Genomic DNA, 18,377 nt, shown 5'->3' on the forward strand with positions numbered 1-18,377 from the left:
GTTGTACTTTACTGTGAGCAATTATAAAGAAATACCGAAAGGGGCGCGGGTCTTTGCGGCAAGTGCTTCTGGGCGCAACACTTCACCATGCCGGGTTGTGATTGTAGTGCGGCGCTCCACATGACGGTGCAAGACCCGTGGGAAAAACCTCAAAGTTGCCACGTGGAATTGTAATGGATCTATGCGACTTGATGTGGGCGCCTTTGAGGATAGTTTGAGGGGAATAGACATCGGCTTCTACTTTGAGACACATTAGGCCCATGGGCAGTCTATGCCTCACATCAGTGGATACAGATGGGTGATTGCCTATAGACAGGAGACACGATCAGAGCGCAGAGGGCGGGGATCAGGAGGAGTGGCAGTGTTATTCAGGGAGGAGTTGCAGCCATTGATACATATAGCCCGCAGAGATGAGCAAGCTAGGTACATGTGGGTGAGGTTGAGAGCAAAGACAGACAGATATCTTTACATTGCTATTTGCTACTTTCCCCCGAGCACGTCAGTATATGCACCACCCAAAGGACAGTCCCCTTTCTCTATTTTGGATGATGACATATGGGAGTTCTCTAGAGATGGTGACATCATCATTCTAGGGGATTTCAATGCTAGGACTGCCCATCATCAGACAGTATTTTATGATACTTCAGAGGAGATGCTGAGAGATCTGGATGCTGCAGAGACAGGCCTATCCAGAGTATCACAAGATGGAGAACACATTGAGTATGGACGACACTTGATAAACATGGGGACTGCACATGGATTGGCCATCTTGAATGGCCTAGAGAGATTTCCCGCCTCAGGGGGTTTTACATGCTTTCCACACAGACATGGAGCCAGCACAGTGGACTATGTCATGGCACAGCCGAGCCTCATCTCTAGTATCCAGGATCTCACGATTGGACTCAGACCTGCTGGTGTAGCAGTGGATCATGCTCTTGTGTCAATGACCATCTCCTTTCAGTTTAGTGTAGCACACAGGCTACGGACAGCAGCCCCTACTCGCTACACCTTCACGCGGGAGACAGACTCTGTATACATAGATGGGATCTACAGACGCCTATGCACAGAGGAGCCAGGGCAACCTCTGGAGGAGCTTACTACTATATTGACACAGACACTACATGATGCAGCAGCAGAGGCATACCCACATACCCAGCCTGAGCAGAGACGCCGTTTGGGGAGCATGCCCCAGAACAGTTGGTATGATGAGGAATGCCGGGACACTAGAGCTAGACTTCAGAGGGAGGTGCTTTTGGGGGACATCACTCATAGACAGTCACAGACTGACTTCCGGCGCCTAGTGCGGTGGAAGAAGAGGGCATTTTTGGCTCGGCTAGAGCAGGATCTATATCAGCTGTTCTTGAGTCAGGATTCACGTGAGGCATGGCGGCTCTTTCAGGAGCACTCTCCCCCCCCCGCCATCACTTCTACAGAGGACTGGGGCCAGTATGCATCATCTCTGTACACAGTTCCTGAGCAGCCCCCCCTTCCCGACCCCCCCGATCCATGCCCACACACATGTGCTTTTTTCACCGCAGAGATGGTGAGGAAGGCCATTGACAGGATGAGGACTGGGAGAGCTTATGATCATGATGGTTTAGTGGCTGAGCATTTCACACATGCCAGAGATCTACTAGCAGAGCTTCTAGCAGTGATGTTTAACCGTGCCATGTGTGAGGGCTTGCCTGATACTTGGAGCCTATCTACTATTGTACCTATCTTCAAGTCGGGAGACCCTATGGAACCTGGGAATTATCGCACTATCATGATTGGACACACATTGGCATGGTTGTACGCATCCATTCTTGAGCAGCAGCTGAGTAGATGGGCAGAGAGGGAGGGGATACGCGCAGCCGGGCAGGCAGGGTTCAGGAGGGGTTTTTCTACTCTTGACCATATCTTGACACTCAGAGCCATCATTGAGGAGGGTAGATCGCGTGGGAAACGGATCTATTGTAGCTTTGTGGATTTCCGCAAAGCTTTTGACACAGTGCCTAGAGCTAGATTGATGCGCAGATTACAGCAGATGGGAGTACCCACAGAGCTCATATGGGGGGTCATGGCATTATACAGGTCAGTAGTGGGGCAGGTACGCACCTCAGAGGGTCTATCCACCCCGATTCACTCCACTATTGGGGTGAAGTAGGGCTGTCTGCTCTCTCCTACTCTATTTGGTATGTATGTGGATGAGGTTTCTGACTACATTGAGAGAGATGGTGATAGAGGTGCACAGATGGCAGGGACATGGATTTTATTATTGTTATATGCTGATGATATTGTGTTGATCTCCGACTCTCCGGAGGGGATGCAACGTCACTTGGATGCTTTGAATAGGTTTGCTCAAGAAAGTGGTTTGTCCGTCAACCTTGGTAAAACCAAGGTCATGGTATTTAATACCACCCCACAGTGGATCAGGAGGTTAGCACCAGCATTCACATACGGCCAGGCGACTGTGGAGTATACAGATGCGTACACTTACCTCGGAGTGGTTTTTAGTGGGCCAACATTTTCATTGAGGAGGGCAGCAGAGACTAGACTGACCAGAGCCCATGCAACATTGGGTAGATTGGAAAGGATGTGTTCACAGGTTCAGTTTCAGGAGCCTAGGACGAAGCTCTGGCTCTTTGACACTCTGGTGGCTTCTGCATTACTTTATGGAGCTGAGATCTGGGGACCTTCATTAGATCATCACGGGAGGACGGGCGGCAGTGATGGATGGGGGGACATGGAGAAGCCTTTGGTCTCTATGATCTCGCGGCTCATTAGAGCCAAGGCCTCAGTACCACGTGCTATTGTTCGAGCAGAGCTAGCTGCCCCCCCACTAGTGGTGGAGGCGCTCACCAGATCGGTCTCCTTCATACACCGCATGTGGGAACTTCCCAGAGACAGATATGCTCGCCTTGCACTTGAGTCCTCTCGACAGTTAGCCATGCAGGAGATACAACATGCTGGTATGGGAAGATGACATCATGGTTTCAGGCGCATGGGTTCAGCATAGACAGATTGCCTCCAATCCAGTACTCACTGGATGCACCTTCTCTGACTCTTACACAGTCCGAGATCACCAGGCTCATCCGCCAGGACTTGACTCAGCTAGACACCAGGAGGACATGGATACAGCCAGCATAGGAGCTGGGCAGGAAGATGGCTTTCTACAGAGAGCATCTCCTCCAGCTTACGGTTGATGGCTTTGTGACGAGGCCGAGATACATGGACACCCACTTGTCTTATGGGATACGATGTGCTATCGGCCAGATACGTACATCTTCACACCAGCTGTGGATCGAGACTGGGAGATACAGTAGAGTACCAGCAGAGGCCAGGACATGCCCCCTGTGTGACATCGAGCCAGAGACAGAGTTGCACTACACATGCCATTGCCCCGTCTACTATGAGATATGAGGCCGCTTCCATTGCTTGTTCAGAGAGGGCTTTGGACCATTCTCCAAAGTCATGCAGTACGAGGATCAGAGATGCTTGGGCTTGTTTTTGCTCGAGCTACGCAGACACAGAGAGAGCCTGATGAGAGGAGAGGCTAGCCAGTCCCAGAGACAGATCACAGATTTCTTTAGAGCTGTCACTGGACACCCAGAGGAGTTACTACCACAGCAGAGCTTGTCGTCTCACACTAGAGGCACACTGATCGATCGAGCGACTGAGCTTGGAAGATCCAGACGCCCACGACTGCGGAGGACTACACAGCATCGACGGAGGCTGCATTAGAGGATTCGGATCACTTTGGCTCGACATGCACGATGCCCGGTCAGACTACTGACCATGGAGGAGATTGATGAGATCCGCTAGCGACCGATGCTGGATCTCTTGTGATCTAGATATCCCAGTTAGCTGCTGTTCACACCTAGTAGTTTAGGATTCCATAGTATTTTATTGTGGCATTTGTCATTTTGTCATTTCATTTTTTTCATTGTTGTCATCTTGTTACTTTGACTCTGATTTTGTATCAGATCCACCACATTGTAACTTTCTGGTCTCATAGGTCACTTTGGCCTTTTGAAGACGTTAATATAACATTTCATTTCATTTCATTTCTCTCTCTCTCTCTCTCTCTCTCTCTCTCTCTCTCTCTCTCTCTCTCAGTAAAGTTCAATGATTTTGAGTTTTGTGAAAAGATTAATGAAGTACTCCTAGAACCCGAAATATGTGAAGTACTTGAAGACTTATCCGATGGATGAGATTCATGCGAGATGGCGAGAGACCATTGATAATTTGATTCTCCTCTCAGTGAGGGAGAAAGCTGAAAAGACAGACGAGTGCAAAAAAGAGGAAGTTCTACTCGTAGAAAGAGCTGGACAGAGCTCTTGAAAAGAAGACGAACTAGATAATGAAAGGCTTAAAGCGCTCTCGAAAGAAGAGGAAATTAGTGGATTTCCTCGATTATTTTGGCCGAAAGTCGAGTTTCGAGGTGGCAAGCAGATCCAAGAAGCATGCTCGTTGCAAGGATGGCTAAGATTTTTCTTCGTCTTTAGAGAGTTCCAACAATTCGCTGTCCTCTAGTTCTGGAGAGGATGAGAAAAGGCGGAAGAAGCGGAGAAAGAGTAAGAAAAGCAGATTTTTGAAAAAGTCTAGAGGGCATGGGAGGGCATCTAGCAGTTCGGAGGAGGGGAGATTGTCCTCTTCTGACAGTGAGCAGATGAGCAAGAAGACCAAGGAGTTCAAGGGAGGAGGTCAGGCTGTCAAGTTTGAGACATTTTCAGGCTACCAGGACACCCATCGAGCCCTTGAGTTTGTACGACAGTTTGACGTCGCCTTCTTTGGAGGTTGGTTCACGGAACACTCCAAGGTGCGAAGATTTATTTAAAAGGAAATGAACAGTCTACTCTATTGTTACGTAGAGAAGCACCTGCGACGTGGTTAAAAATTCAAGAAAATTTCCACGTCAACTTGGATATCAGACGAATACGAAAGAGATGTCATCACGGATTGCATCACTTGAGAATGACTAGCTAGTGTTTGTTTTTTTTGCAGGTACTCCATCATGGAGAAGGAGCAAGGAGGCTTTTAACCTGCACTCGGGGGATTCCAAAAACGGAATGCGAGACGGTTTGCGGAATTTTGACACTCCGAGTACGAACGGGAAGGAATTGAGATTTAGTCTCTCGGGATTCTTCCTAACTGGAAGGAAATGACTTTCGAGTCTAAGATCTAGAACGGAGGGGTTTCTATGGTTCGTGTGCTTGTAACAAGATTCTCCTTGAATAAATATTCTCTATAAGAGGGGTTGGTTCTAGTCCCCAATACTGTGTCCATCTTCTCCTTCGTCTCTTTTGGGTAATATTCTTTTTATTTGAAGCTTATTGATTATTCATATGCGCTCCCGTTTGTGACATTTGGTATGACTGACCGCAAGCCTATCTCTACTTTGATGGATCCCAACCAGATATTTTTCATGCGTGACCCCTCAGATGTAGCTGTTGCTATGAAGTATCAGAGATATGTTGTCTTTTTTTAGCATAAACGGCATGAAAATGGAGCAATCCACCAACAATATAATTAAGTATTGATTTTCTGTTAGGTACCCATGAGGACATGTATATAGAGGATATGAAGCTAGAAGAATGCATCATGTAGGAATGTGTATGATCTCCAATTTTTGGGTCTATTTTAAAAATAAGAAAAATAGACTTCAAATGTACATTATTTTATTTTGGTCTAAAATGCTTGCTATGCAATGCTAAGGTGTTTTAAAGTGGAAAGCAAGGTTGTTTTCATGTTCTGTTAGGTCTTACGAACACGAAAAAAAAGCTTTTTTCTTGCTTTTCAATGCCTTTTTGTGAAATGTTGGGCCGGATCCTTAATCTACTAGGTCCATGAAGTCAAGGTTCAATTTTGTAAAAATCTACTTTTTGAGCGCTTTTCGTCCTTTTGACACTTTTCTCTGAAAAATGGGTTCTTTACTAGTAGTCCAAGTGAAGCCATGGTTCAATTTTTTTTTTCTTGTTTGCTTTTTCTTTTTATCGAAATATTCACGGTTCTTTTGGTGTAGCCTACTTTAAACCCTTTATATCGTGATGAGCCTAAATAATTTGTCGACATTGAAAATCATGAAGGCAATTAATTAGCTAGTGGAGATTCCTAGCGTGAACACACAAGGACGAAAACCTAGACCGATCAATCAGATTATATTTGAAATATAACAAGACTTAAAAATGAAGCAGTCAAGGGTGACTTGGCGGCTAGCTTGATTTGCACTTTGAGTCATGCTTTACAAAGGCTCAACAGTTGATTATAAAGCAGGTGTTAATGCTCAAGTAGAGGGTCTGTACCTCCTATGTCAGTAGATGAATGAAACAAAAAAGGAAGGTGGTTGTTAGCTTGCATTCTTCTTGTATCATACTTGACGTACATGTTGATATATTGTGCCTCTGGGACTTTTAAGACATGCAATTTCACTTGATCTTTTGTTTTGTAAGAATGCTTTCCTTATGTGTTGGAAGATTATTTGTTTTTATTGGCTTATTTTAGGTAACTGGGGATCTATCTGGATGTTACATGTTATGAAGACCATAGGAATTGTATATATATCCACTACCATTGAGAATATATTAAGATATGCTGCATAGAGAATAAGGCCCTTTATTGCATGGGACATGAAGTGACTATGTAAATCTGGATGAGGTTGTAGTATGTATTCTGAGTTCCAGCATTTGTTGATATTTCAAGCCAGCTATGCCTGTTTCAGCACTTAGATTTGTTTTTTAAAAGATCTTACATAAGAATTTCAGTATGCACCTGGTACAAAGATTTACTTGCACATGCACATTAGGTTTTGGATGGTTATTTATTACTGACTCGAATATATCAGAGTTTTACAGGTCAAATATCTGTTAAATAATGTTTCTGGCGAGGCAAAAGCTGGCCACTTGCTGGCAATCATGGGACCTTCTGGCTCAGGAAAGACAACGCTTCTGAATGTATTGGCTGGACAGCTAAATGCATCACCTCGCATTACATTGAGTGGTTATCTTTATATAAATGGGAAGCCACTGGTCTCTTCAACACACAAGTATGCCTCGATCCTTGTCTAATCATGACATCATTTACTACTTTGAAATCACTCGGGTTCTTTGTGAGGTTCGAGTTCTTGAGAGATGACTCTTAATCTGGTTTCAGGGTTGCATATGTGAGGCAAGATGACCTATTCTTCTCCCAGCTGACTGTAAGAGAGACCCTTTCACTGGCCTCTGAGCTTCAGCTTTCTAGTTCTTTAAGTCATGAAGAAAGAAAGCAATATGTGGATAACATACTCTATCGCTTGGGGCTGGTAAGAAGCGGAAAATATGAAAAATGTAGAATTTGCAGATAGATATCAAAATTAGTTTCAACTCCTCACATGCCTTCAGGGATCTTCCCATTCTTACTGGGGACTGCACAGGTGAGTTGTGCAGAGAGCCGTGTGGGTGATGCAAAAGTGCGAGGGATAAGTGGCGGAGAAAAGAAAAGGCTTTCAATAGCCTGTGAATTGATTGCAAGTCCCTCAGTGATATTTGCTGATGAGCCAACAACAGGTTTGCATTTGCTATGCTTTTGCCAATGTTCTAGAGAGCATACATTAATGATCAGTTTATTTCATATCACTTGTTTCTGTTACTTCTTAATCTTTTTAGCTGCACAGGTTTAGATGCTTTTCAGGCTGAAAGAGTCATGGAGACACTGCAGAATCTGGCTATAGATGGGCACACTGTTGTTTGCTCCATACATCAACCAAGGGGTTCGATATATGCAAAGTTCGATGATCTGATATTGTTGGCAGAGGGGTCTTTGGTTTATGCAGGGCAGGCCCAAGATCAGGCTCTGTCCTATTTTTCTAAGCTTGGGTAATGCTCTTCTTTTGGTGTGCTAATTTACAGTGATATGCACAGTTCTTTGGTAAATCAATTAAATGATCTTCCTTGTTGTTCATCAGTCTGCTGCTTATTGATCACAACCCATCGTTAGCAATAGAACAATTACTATGAGTTAAATTGTGTCTACCCAAACTAATCTTACGAGATGAGGTAGACAACGCGAGATTATTAGGTTGTATCAAACTGTACAACCGTTGGACTGACCGGAGCAGTGCTTAAAACCTGTGATATGATGAAGAAGAGAGGTGTTTTGTCGAGGTGGCTGATAAAGTTGCATGGACACCTTGAATAGCAAGAGTTTGCAGGTGCTGCAGCCATGGCCACCATCTCAAGTATGCTGGCAAATAAGTGCTTTTGCTTGTGTTCAGGAAAGCCTTTCTTTTTGTCTTTTCTTCTTTCTTCTTTTTGAGCACCTGCTGCAATGTAAGGGATTCTTCAAGTTGAAGTTGACAAAGAAGGAGAGCAGGCTTTTTGTGATTGTGGCGCTCTGGACAGCGGGTCTGGACACACCGGGCGACCCTGGTGCTAGAGTGGCCACTGGCCTTGTGGAGCTTATTCGTTTCTTCCTTCGGCAGCCCGCTTGGCTGCGGCCCGAGAAGAGAAGAAGCGGCTCCGACGGGACATTGCTTTCTACAGCGGATGCAGGAGCGTCACCCAGGTAACCCTTGGATGGAGGTGCAGATGCAACAGGCTCGGCAGGAGCTGATAACCATTGAGGAGCGGCGCCACGAGTTTGCCTTCCATCGTCAGGCATCTCAGTGGATCCGAGTGGGAGACGCAGTCACTCGTGAGTTTTTTGAGATGGTGGGTCCTCGTCATGCGCATGCGAGTCTTAGCCAGTTGAGAAGACCGGATGGGTGTGTTGCTACAGAGCCTGATGATATGCGTGCAGTTGCTACTGACTTTTACCGCGAGTTACTTTCAGCTGAAAGTCACAATCAGAGAGAACCATGATGCATGCAGAGAGGATGTGTAAGCGGAGATGCCTTGCTTAGTCACCGAGGAGATGCGCCAGAGGCTTGAGAGCCCTCTCCAACCAGAAGAACTTCAGGAGGCTCTCAGGGCACTCCTTCGTGGTAGCTGCCCAGGGGAGGATGGTTTGACCTCATGTCTCTTCTTGGAGTATTGGGAGGTTCTTGGTCTTGACTTATGTAGAGCATATCAACACATTCTGCACCTTGGGGAGATGCTAGATAGCATGAGGGTTTGGTTTATCTTATCTTGAAGGAGGGGGGACTCTATGGACGAGATTCGGCAGTGGTGGCCCATCACCATTCTTAACTTAGCGTACAAAATTCTAGCAAAGTCTTTGATAATTCAGCCGCTACTTGAGAGCATCATTCATGAGACAATAGACAGGCTTTGTCAAGGAGTGTAGCATCCTTGACAATATTGGGAGGCGACTGCTCTCGCTCGCCTCCAAAGAGAGGATCTTGTAGTGCTCCTTCTCGACTTTGGGAAGGCTTACAATAGAGTTGACTGGGACTTCCTTGAGGGTACTATGCGTCGATGGGCTTTTCAGATGCATGGATTAGAGGGGTGTCAATTCTCTACAGGTGTGCGCATCTGGCTGTGCTGTTGGTGGTAGGGGGAAGAGGGAAACGTTTCATGCTTACACTGTCAGTATGTCAGGGCTGCCCTCTTGCCCCCTTCCTGTTCCTTTTCTATGCTGAGGGGATGAGTAGATTTTCGACTTCACAGGAGGTTGGTTTGCGCGGACTATAGCTACCAATTGGGGGAGATGAGCTCTTGGACACCGAGTTTGCTGATGACTTGGTCATGTTTCTAGAGGGTCGAGAGGCCAATTTTCACAGGTGTGAGTAGTCTCTTGAGGTGTTCTGCTATGCGTCGGGTGCATTGATTAACTGGCGGAAGACAGTGACTTTGTGGGTTGGTAGTGCTCCCGCGCCCGATTGGTCTCCTGGAGAGGGTTTTAGGTGGATCCCCCTAGGGACACCAGCTCGTTACTTGGGTTGTCAGGTTGGTCTGGATCTATCACCAAAGCAGCAAATTGTCCCTCTTCTCCTCTCTATCAAGAGGAAATGGAGTTGGACACAGCTTTCTCTTGCTGGTAGGGCTGTAGTGGCCAACCAATCATAGTCACAAGGGACGCGTCCCGAGGAGTGGGAACGGGGCTCAAAGGGATTTTTAGTGTAAATAAGAGGGCGGGATAAGTGGGGATGGGAAGCCAAAAAATGGGCGTCCCCTGTGACTATGCAACCAGTGCTTCTGGCTACCATGTGGTACATGTCACAAACTGCTAACCTGTCAACCATTGAAGACCCAGTGTAACAGGTTGGCACCACATGTCAACTGAAAAGAAGAGACTGAAACAAACATTAAGCACTTCAAACAACTGAACATAAAGAAAGAGACAAAGAATCCATGTGAGAGACATGGAGTGGCGGAGTTCCACTCCCAGACGGCATTGGCCCCAAACCTTGGGGCCCCTTTCAGTATTCTTTATATTGCTTCAACAAGGTACAACTTCTGTGGCTTTGCTTTGCATTTCCCGCGGGCGGGTAGAATGCTACAGTGAGAGCCTACAACACATTCAAAAGCAGTTACATGAAAGCAAGATGTTCTAAAAATCGATGGTCCAAAATCACGGGCTGCCCGTATAGTGTTGCCACGTCATTAGCTGTCAACGCAAAACGCGGAGATGTCTGTATAGCCTACCTTGTCATCATCTTTTGCTCTAGTTGTGTATGATCTGCTTTATTTTAGGGTTTAGGCCCCTCGACCGGATCCTGTTAGTTGTGGAGGGTTAAGATTTTTAATCCTAACCCATTTTAATTTTGGGTCACTCGGCTAGGATCTGTAAGTTGCTTTACCTTATGTGCTAGGGTTAGGCTCAAGGAGTCATAACCCTATGGGTCTTTAATGGCTTAGACGCACACATCAGCAGTTTGTGACATCTCCCCTTCTTGAAAGAAGAGTGTAATCGTCTGCGATTATATATGCAAAACAACTTAAGTTAGATAAAAAATATCCAAGGGTCATTCCGAGGGTCAATCTGTAACCACGTGCCAACGGAAAAGAATAGACGATACAAACTTTTAGCACTGCACTAACAACTGAACTGAAAGAGATGCACAACACACCAGACGCGGGGTGGTGGAGTTCCACCTCGAAAGAGCACTGGCTCCAAACCCTGGCGCCCTTTTGGGTATTTGTTTATATTGCTTCAACTCAGTACAACGCCGCAACCCTTTGCTCTACAATTCCACGCGGAAACGTGCTAGAGAATTCGGCACATATTTAAAGGCCCTAGGCCATGTAAAGCAGTTTATAGTGAAAAGCTTCAAACTCAAAAGCATCTTGTCCAACAGCTCCTGGCCTAAAAGCTGCCAGCGTAAAAACAGGGAATTCAGTCCACATGCCACGTCAAGCATGCTGCAGTGCAAAACGCGAAAATCTGTTCTGCTGCCATGTGGCATTCTCAACGCGATTTGCAAAACTTGCCGTACAGGCTTGCTACGTCATCAGTTGGGTGCACAATCATTTATGGGGGGGTGTGGGTCGTAATTTATTTATTTATTGTCCCTAGGCACTTGGGCCCCATCGGACGAGGTCCCATAAGTTGGTCAAAACATTTTTTAAGACTTTGCCCCACTCGGGGAGGATTTGTAAGTTGGTGTTCTAGTGCTTTTATTTTTAGGCCCCTCGGCTGGGATCTGCAAGTCGGCTCAGATCTTCAGTGGCTTGACACGCTAGCAGTTTGTGACATCCCCCCCTCTTGAAAGAAGGGTAATTGTCCGCAATTACAGTATATCTACAGAACAACTTAAGTTAGCTTAAAAAAGATCCGAGGGTCATTCCGAGGGACAGTCAGTTTTCTCATTCCATATCGGCATTGATATTCTAGCGTAGCAAAACTAGCCATCACACTCAGACTGCGGTGATCTTTAAAGGGCGTCTCGATGCACTAAAGTTACATACCTAGGCAATCTCACCCAGTTAGGAATATTTAGTGGTTGACAGATCACAATGCAACACAGATGCTTACATATGCATGTTACAGAACATAGAAACATACAATTGTCGATGAACACTTTTCCCACAATTAACTAAGAAGTTTCGGGCCGTAAGATATTCAACGACTCCCTCGTCACTCCTCGCATAAATAACCTAAAAGGTCCGGGCTATGAGATATAGAGGCCTTTTACACCAAATGCTCCCTTGGATGTTCCAAGAGTAAATGTTTCTCAAACTGCAACCAATTTTTTTTTTTCATAACTCCTCCGGGGAAAGCCTAAGTCGTGAGGGAAGCACCACTTTTCAATCATTAGCTCCTATTGAATCCTCCTCCCAAGAAAGCTCGGGCCATGAGTATCCAAGGGTTTTCCAAAAGGATTGAAACCAACATAAAAACCAGAATCAAGCAATCTCAAATTGGCACCAAAACAAGTTCAAAAACAAATAAAACTCATTTCAAACAAATTCTACACAGTATTCTCAAACAATTTTTCAAGAGAAATTTCAAGCAACTGCTCTCCTCGTTGCAAAAGAATGGATGTGTCTAGCTCCGTGCTCGCTCCCAAACGCATTTAGTATTATGTGTTGTCTGCAAAAAGCACCCAAAACATATTTTTAACCCATGCTGCAGAAACCCTAATTTGTTGTTGAAAACCGTAATTTTTCAAAGTTGTCAGAATCAAAATCCGCCTCTATTAATGCGTAGGGCTCGTCGAGAGGATCAACTTTGACTTCTGTTGCATATCCAAATTCTTAATCGTTGAAGAGATTTCTAGAGGCGTCTACAACACAAAAAAGCATGTTTTCTATGCTTTTTAGGGCAAAAACAAACTCTTTCTCCTTCATCTCCTCCTCTTGTTGTTTTTTCTTCATTCAATCCCATAGCTTCCATCTGTAGGTTCATGTAGGTCCCATTTTCTCTTGAGAAAAGGAATTTTTTTTTTCAGTGGATTCTGGAAGCACCATCTTGCTCTGTCTGCTCTTGGGAGAACTTGTATGCTTTCAAAAAAGCACACTAGTGAAGCTCTCATACCATTGTAACAGGACGGCACCACGTTCCAATTGGAAAGAACAAACTAAGACAGTTGTATAGCACTTCAAACAACTGAACAAAAAGAAAGAGAGAAAGAATCCACGCGAGAGACACAGAGTGGCGGAGTTTCACTCCTAGACGGAACTAGCCCCAAACTCTGGCGCCCCTTTCGGTATTTCTTTATATTGCTTCAACAAGGTACTTCTTCTGTGGCTCTACTCTGCATCTCCCGCGGGGTGGATGCCAGAGCGAGAGCCCACAACACAATAGAAGGCCCTTGGCCCATCCAAAAGCAGTCACATGAAAAGCAGGATGTTCTGAAAGCTGGTGGTCCAAAATCAAGTGCCCTATGGGCTGTCCGTACAATGTTGCCACGTCATCAGCTGTCAGTGCAAAACGCAAAGATGTCTGTACAACTTGCCTCGTCATCTTTTATGCTATTTGTGTATGATCTACTCGGCGGGATTTTGTAAGTTGTTGAGGGTTAGGATTTTTAAGTCTAAGCCATTTTAATTTGGGCCACTCGGTGAGGATCTGTAAGTTGGCAAACCTTTTGTGCTTCTCCTTTTTCTACCCTCGGCCATGACCTGTAGGTTGGCTAGGGTTAGGCTCAAAGAGTCCTAACCCTCTGGGTTTTTCAGCGGCTTGACATGCCAGTTGTTTGTGACACCGAGACGGTTAGGACTTCCTGATCCTAACCTCGGCCAACTTGCAGATCCTGGCCGAGGGGCATAAACCCTAGTAGAAGCAGGAGAAGAAGAAGTTTTACCAACTTATTGAAGCCAGCCAAGTGGCCCAAAAATTTATTGGGTTATATTAAAAATCCCAACCCCCAACAACTTGCAGTACCCCGTGCGATGGGGCCTCGATAAATATAGCGCACACATAGATAAATTGCGTGGATTGCAGATGACGTGCCAGCTCTACGGATGACCCGCGATTTGCGGGAATCATGCCACGTGGCAACATTGTACGGACTAGCCCTTTGGGCGATAGCTTTTGGACCCAAATGCTTTTATAGTGGCAGCTTTTCATGCCAGAGCTTTTGATATTGGCCAAGGGCCTTTAAATACGTGTTGCGGGCTCTCTTGCCGGTAGTCTACTGGTGGGAGATGCAAAGCACAGCCACAAAGTTGTATCTTTTTGAAGCAATATAAAGAAATACCAAAAGGGACACCATCGTTTGAGGCCATTGTAATTTTGGGAATGGAACTCCGCCACCGTGTCTCGTGTGGATTCTCTCTTTCTTTCTGTTCAATTGTTTTGAAGTGCTAATTGTCTGTTCCAGTCTGTTCTTTCAGTTGACACTTGGTGCTTCCCGTTGCAGTGGTATCAGAACTTCAGTTCTGTGCTTTTTTGAAAACATATCGGTCCTCCCAAGAATAGATAGGGCAAGCTGGCCTTTGTGGATTCCATAGAATATCTGCAATTTCTTCTTGACGAGCTTCGCGACATTCTCTTGAAGCATCCTCAACAGAAACTCCCGGTTTTGTAGAGTTTTCAACAGTATTTGAATTACATGTTGCCTCTTCTGTTGCCTCAGGTTGTCCCTCCTCCTTTGGCACGATAAAGCACGAGGGCTTCTAATTGACAACCTACTCTGTCTTCGATTTCGTACGGGGGAGTTTTCAGGAATATGGTTCAATCTCCTGATGTGTACCCAATGCAACCGCCTCTTCCACCGCCGTCACCACCACCTTTCCCACCTCCACCCAGATACAATGGTTGAAGTCCTTATGGTTTCCCCTATTATTATCCACATCCTGGAATTGCATCGAATCAACCAAAGGATTTCAAGGATGGTGGATCTACAGTAAATTTTTTTACCTTTACTGGCATGAAAGATAGGAAGAAAGCCTTGTAGTTCCTGCAACAATTTGACAAAATCTATGCCTTGGGAAACTACATAGAAGAATCAAAGATCTCTCGAGCCGCGGGATTTTTCAAAGGTAACACTATGTAGTGGTGGGGTTCCATAGCTACCCAGCTGCATGCTCCAAGGACTTGGTAGGCTTTGAAGAATTTTTTTTCTCGAAGCCACATGACATCCATATTTGAAGTACAGCTTTTGGCAGAATGGGGTAATCTAAAAATGCTACAATCAAAGGCTTCTTGATGTTTACATTCCGGTGTCTTTCTTCAAGCTGATTACCTTGGAGGACCAATGCGAGCGCTCTATCATCAGACTGCCATCACCCCTACTATCTAAACAAGTATCTACTCTGCAAGAAGTGATGGACCATGCTGCGGTTGGTTACACACTTGTGGAAGGAAAATTGGAATTTGTTAACAGAAGAGTAAACAGCCAACACTTAGAATTCTCGGCCACAACAAATAAATTCTGGGGATTCTTGTGACAACTCGACTCAATTGGCAAGACCTCGTTTGACTCAATGCCAGCAAGACACCCTACTACAAGAAGACGGATGCTTTGAATGTTTCTAGACGGGACACACTAACAATAGTTGTCCTATTAAAGGGGATACGCCTCTAGAACCACCTGCAAAGAGAGCCAAAACTGCGATGGGACTTGTCCCTGACATTTACGACATCGCTCTTGAAGGTTCCAATGAGCTTATGGAAAGATAAACGGCTTCAAGGCACATATCTTCTTCGACCTTGGAGTCACTAAGAATTTCATTCATCCAAAATTCCTGAAATAGATGGACTTTTGAGTACGATCAACTTGTTGGATAACTTGAAGCCGAGCTAGCTATAAAGCAAACTCAAAAGGTTGTACCCCTCATTGGTGCTCTTCCGGTCACCATCCAAGGGTGCCATGGCAAAGCTGATTTTCACACGCAATTGGGCCATTGTGATGCTCTTTTAGGCATGCCTTGGCACGAGAAGAACGATGCGATTATCAAGCATCACTTTGTAGCAGACTGACAAGCCAATCGTCCTTAAAGTTCGACTGATAGAATGGAGCCAACTTACAGATGCCGGTCGAGGGGCCTAACCGTAAGAAGAACAAGTAACAGAAGAAGAAGTCATACCAACTTATGGGGACCCCGTCCGATGGGGCCCCAAGTGACATAAAGGATTAAAATAAAGCAGGACCCACACACACAGAGAATTACGTAGTAGCTGATGATGTGGCAGTTGTACGAAAATTCCGAAAATTGCGCTGACATGATGACATGGCAGACTGTACGGATTTTCGCGTTTTGTGCTGACTGTTGTACGGAATTCTGTGATTTGTGCTGGCAGCTTTTTGGCATTGCTTTTGGACCAGAAGCTTTTGAGTTTGAAGGCTTTTCACGTAAACTTCTTTTCATAGGCCAGGGGCCTTTATATATGTGCTAAGGGCTCATTCTCTAGCATGCTTCCTGGAGAAGGTGCAGAGTGTGGAGTACCGGCTTGTACTGTGTTGATGCAATATAAAGAAATACTGAAAGGAGCGCCAAGGTTTGGGGCCAATACTCTCTGGGGTGGAATTCCGCCACTCCGTGTCACATGTCGTCTCTCTCTTTCAATTCAGTTGATATTGAAGTGCTAAAAGTCTGTTCAGTTTGTTCTTTTCTATTGGCGCGTGGAGCGCGTCTTGTGACAGTGGTATGAGAGCATCTGGCGTGTGCTTTTCTGAAAGCATACCGGTCCTACCAAAGAGCAGACAGAGGAAGATCCCACTTCCAAAGTTCATTGAAATTTTGGCTTCGTGCTCCGACCCCGGACTTACTAGCCACTCTACCCTTACCACACCGCGCATCGGGCGCGCTCTCGTCTTCACCGCTCATGTCTTACAGGGCTTAAGCCAAAAAGGTCACTTGCAAGAGAAGGATCCAAGATTTGTTTTGAGTCACTGTTTTTTTCTCAAAAGCAGTGCCATGCAGATGTTGATGTCTATAGCTACCAAGCCTCACACTTCCAAGGACTTGGCAAGCTTTCAAGAAAATTTTTGCCCGAAGTTATATGGTTTCTGACATCTTCTTTTGGAGTGCACTTTCTGGCAGAGTGGGGTATCCCGAAATGCTTGCCATGGAAACCCTAGCAGATTATAACTTGAAATTTCTCGACATCTCTCAGTAGATGTCTCTTCACGAGTTGATGACCTTGGAGGTCGAGTGCGATTGCTATCCTGGGACTACCATCGCCACCAAAGAAAACACAGTCTGTCCAAGAGCTGATGGACCATGCTGTGCTCGGCTACGACCTTATGGAATGAACTTAACCCTAATTTTTGGTGCAGGTTTTAGGATGGAAAGTCAGTCGAATTTTCAAGCTCGACTGATGTCGAGATTGCTTTTTAAGTTTGAGTTTTGTTTGAACTTGTTTGGTGATCCTGTTTGGAATTTGTTTGAAATGGATGGTATCTGTTTTGAACTTGTTTTGGTGCCGATTTGAAATGTTTGACTGTGGTTTTAATACTGGTTTCAATGATTGGTGATTTTACTCCCGGGTGGAGGGTGAGAAATGATGTTTGAGAATGCTTGTTCATACTCATGGCCCGAACCCTTGTGGTTATTTGCGGGGGGAGTATTGAATGATTGAAAAGTGTTGTTTTTACTCATGGCCCGGACCCTTGTGGTTATTTACGTGGGGAGTATTGTTGTTGTTACTGATGGCCCGGACCTGCATGGTTATCTACGGGGGGAGTATTAAGAAGTCTGAGCAGTGGTTACTCTCAACACCTCCAAACGACGCAGGCTGCGGTCTGGGGGGCGTTTGGTTGCAAAAGGCCTCTATATCTCATGGCCCGGACCTTTTTAGGTTATTTGCGGGAGGAGTGATGAAGGAGTCTTTGAACACAACTCATGGCCCGAACCTGGATGGTTATTTGCGGGGGGAGTGTTCATCGACGGCTTTATGTTTCTATGTCTTGTAACATGCATATGTGAGCATTTGTGTTGCATTGTGATGTGCCAGCGAGTGAATATTCCTAATTGGATGAGATTGCCTGGGTATGTAATTTTAGTGCATCAAGACACCCGTGGAAGATCAGTGCAGTCTGGGTTTGATGGCTAATTTTACTACGCCGGAATATCAAGAGTTCCGATCTGGACGAAAGGAGAAGCCAACTACTTGATCAAAAGAGCCGAAAGGAGAAGCTAACTCCTTAACAAAAAGAGCAAAGTGATTGTCCCTCGGAATGACCCTCGGAAATTTTTGAGCTAACTTGAGTTGTTTTTGCACATTGGCACAATTGTACGCATCCATTCTTGAGCAGCGGCTGAGTAGATGGGCAGAGAGGGAGAGGATATGCGTAGCCGGGTAGGCAAGGTTCAGGAGAGGTTTTTTTACTCTTGACCATATCTTGACACTCAGAGCCATCATTGAGGAGGGCATTTCACATGGGAGATGGATCTATTGTAGCTTTGTGGACTTCCGCAAAAGCGTTTGACATAGTACCCAGAGCTAGATTGATGCGCAGATTACAAGAGATGGGAGTACCCATAGAGCTCATTTGGGGGGTCATGGCACAATACATGTCAGTAGTGGTGCATGTACGCACCTCAGAGGGCCTATCTACAACGGTTCACTCCACTATTGGGGTGAAGTAG

The 18,377-nt window shown here is 45.4% G+C and overlaps 1 protein-coding gene across 1 annotated transcript in view; it reads left to right on the plus strand.

The window, feature by feature from the left end:
- The window catches only part of ABCG7 (ABC-2 type transporter family protein), a 71,178-nt gene that overhangs the window by 42,311 nt on the left and 10,490 nt on the right, over nucleotides 1–18,377 (plus strand). The window contains exons 2-5 of the mRNA XM_086523156.1: nucleotides 6,834–7,024; nucleotides 7,132–7,282; nucleotides 7,394–7,526; nucleotides 7,634–7,835. Of these exons, the coding sequence (XP_086379282.1) occupies nucleotides 6,834–7,024; nucleotides 7,132–7,282; nucleotides 7,394–7,526; nucleotides 7,634–7,835 (677 nt within the window). The remainder of the gene's footprint in view (nucleotides 1–6,833; nucleotides 7,025–7,131; nucleotides 7,283–7,393; nucleotides 7,527–7,633; nucleotides 7,836–18,377) is intronic.

This window comes from Adiantum capillus-veneris, chromosome 1 (assembly GCF_014529385.1).
Source record: "Adiantum capillus-veneris isolate H3 chromosome 1, ASM1452938v2, whole genome shotgun sequence".
NCBI lineage: Eukaryota > Viridiplantae > Streptophyta > Polypodiopsida > Polypodiales > Pteridaceae > Adiantum > Adiantum capillus-veneris.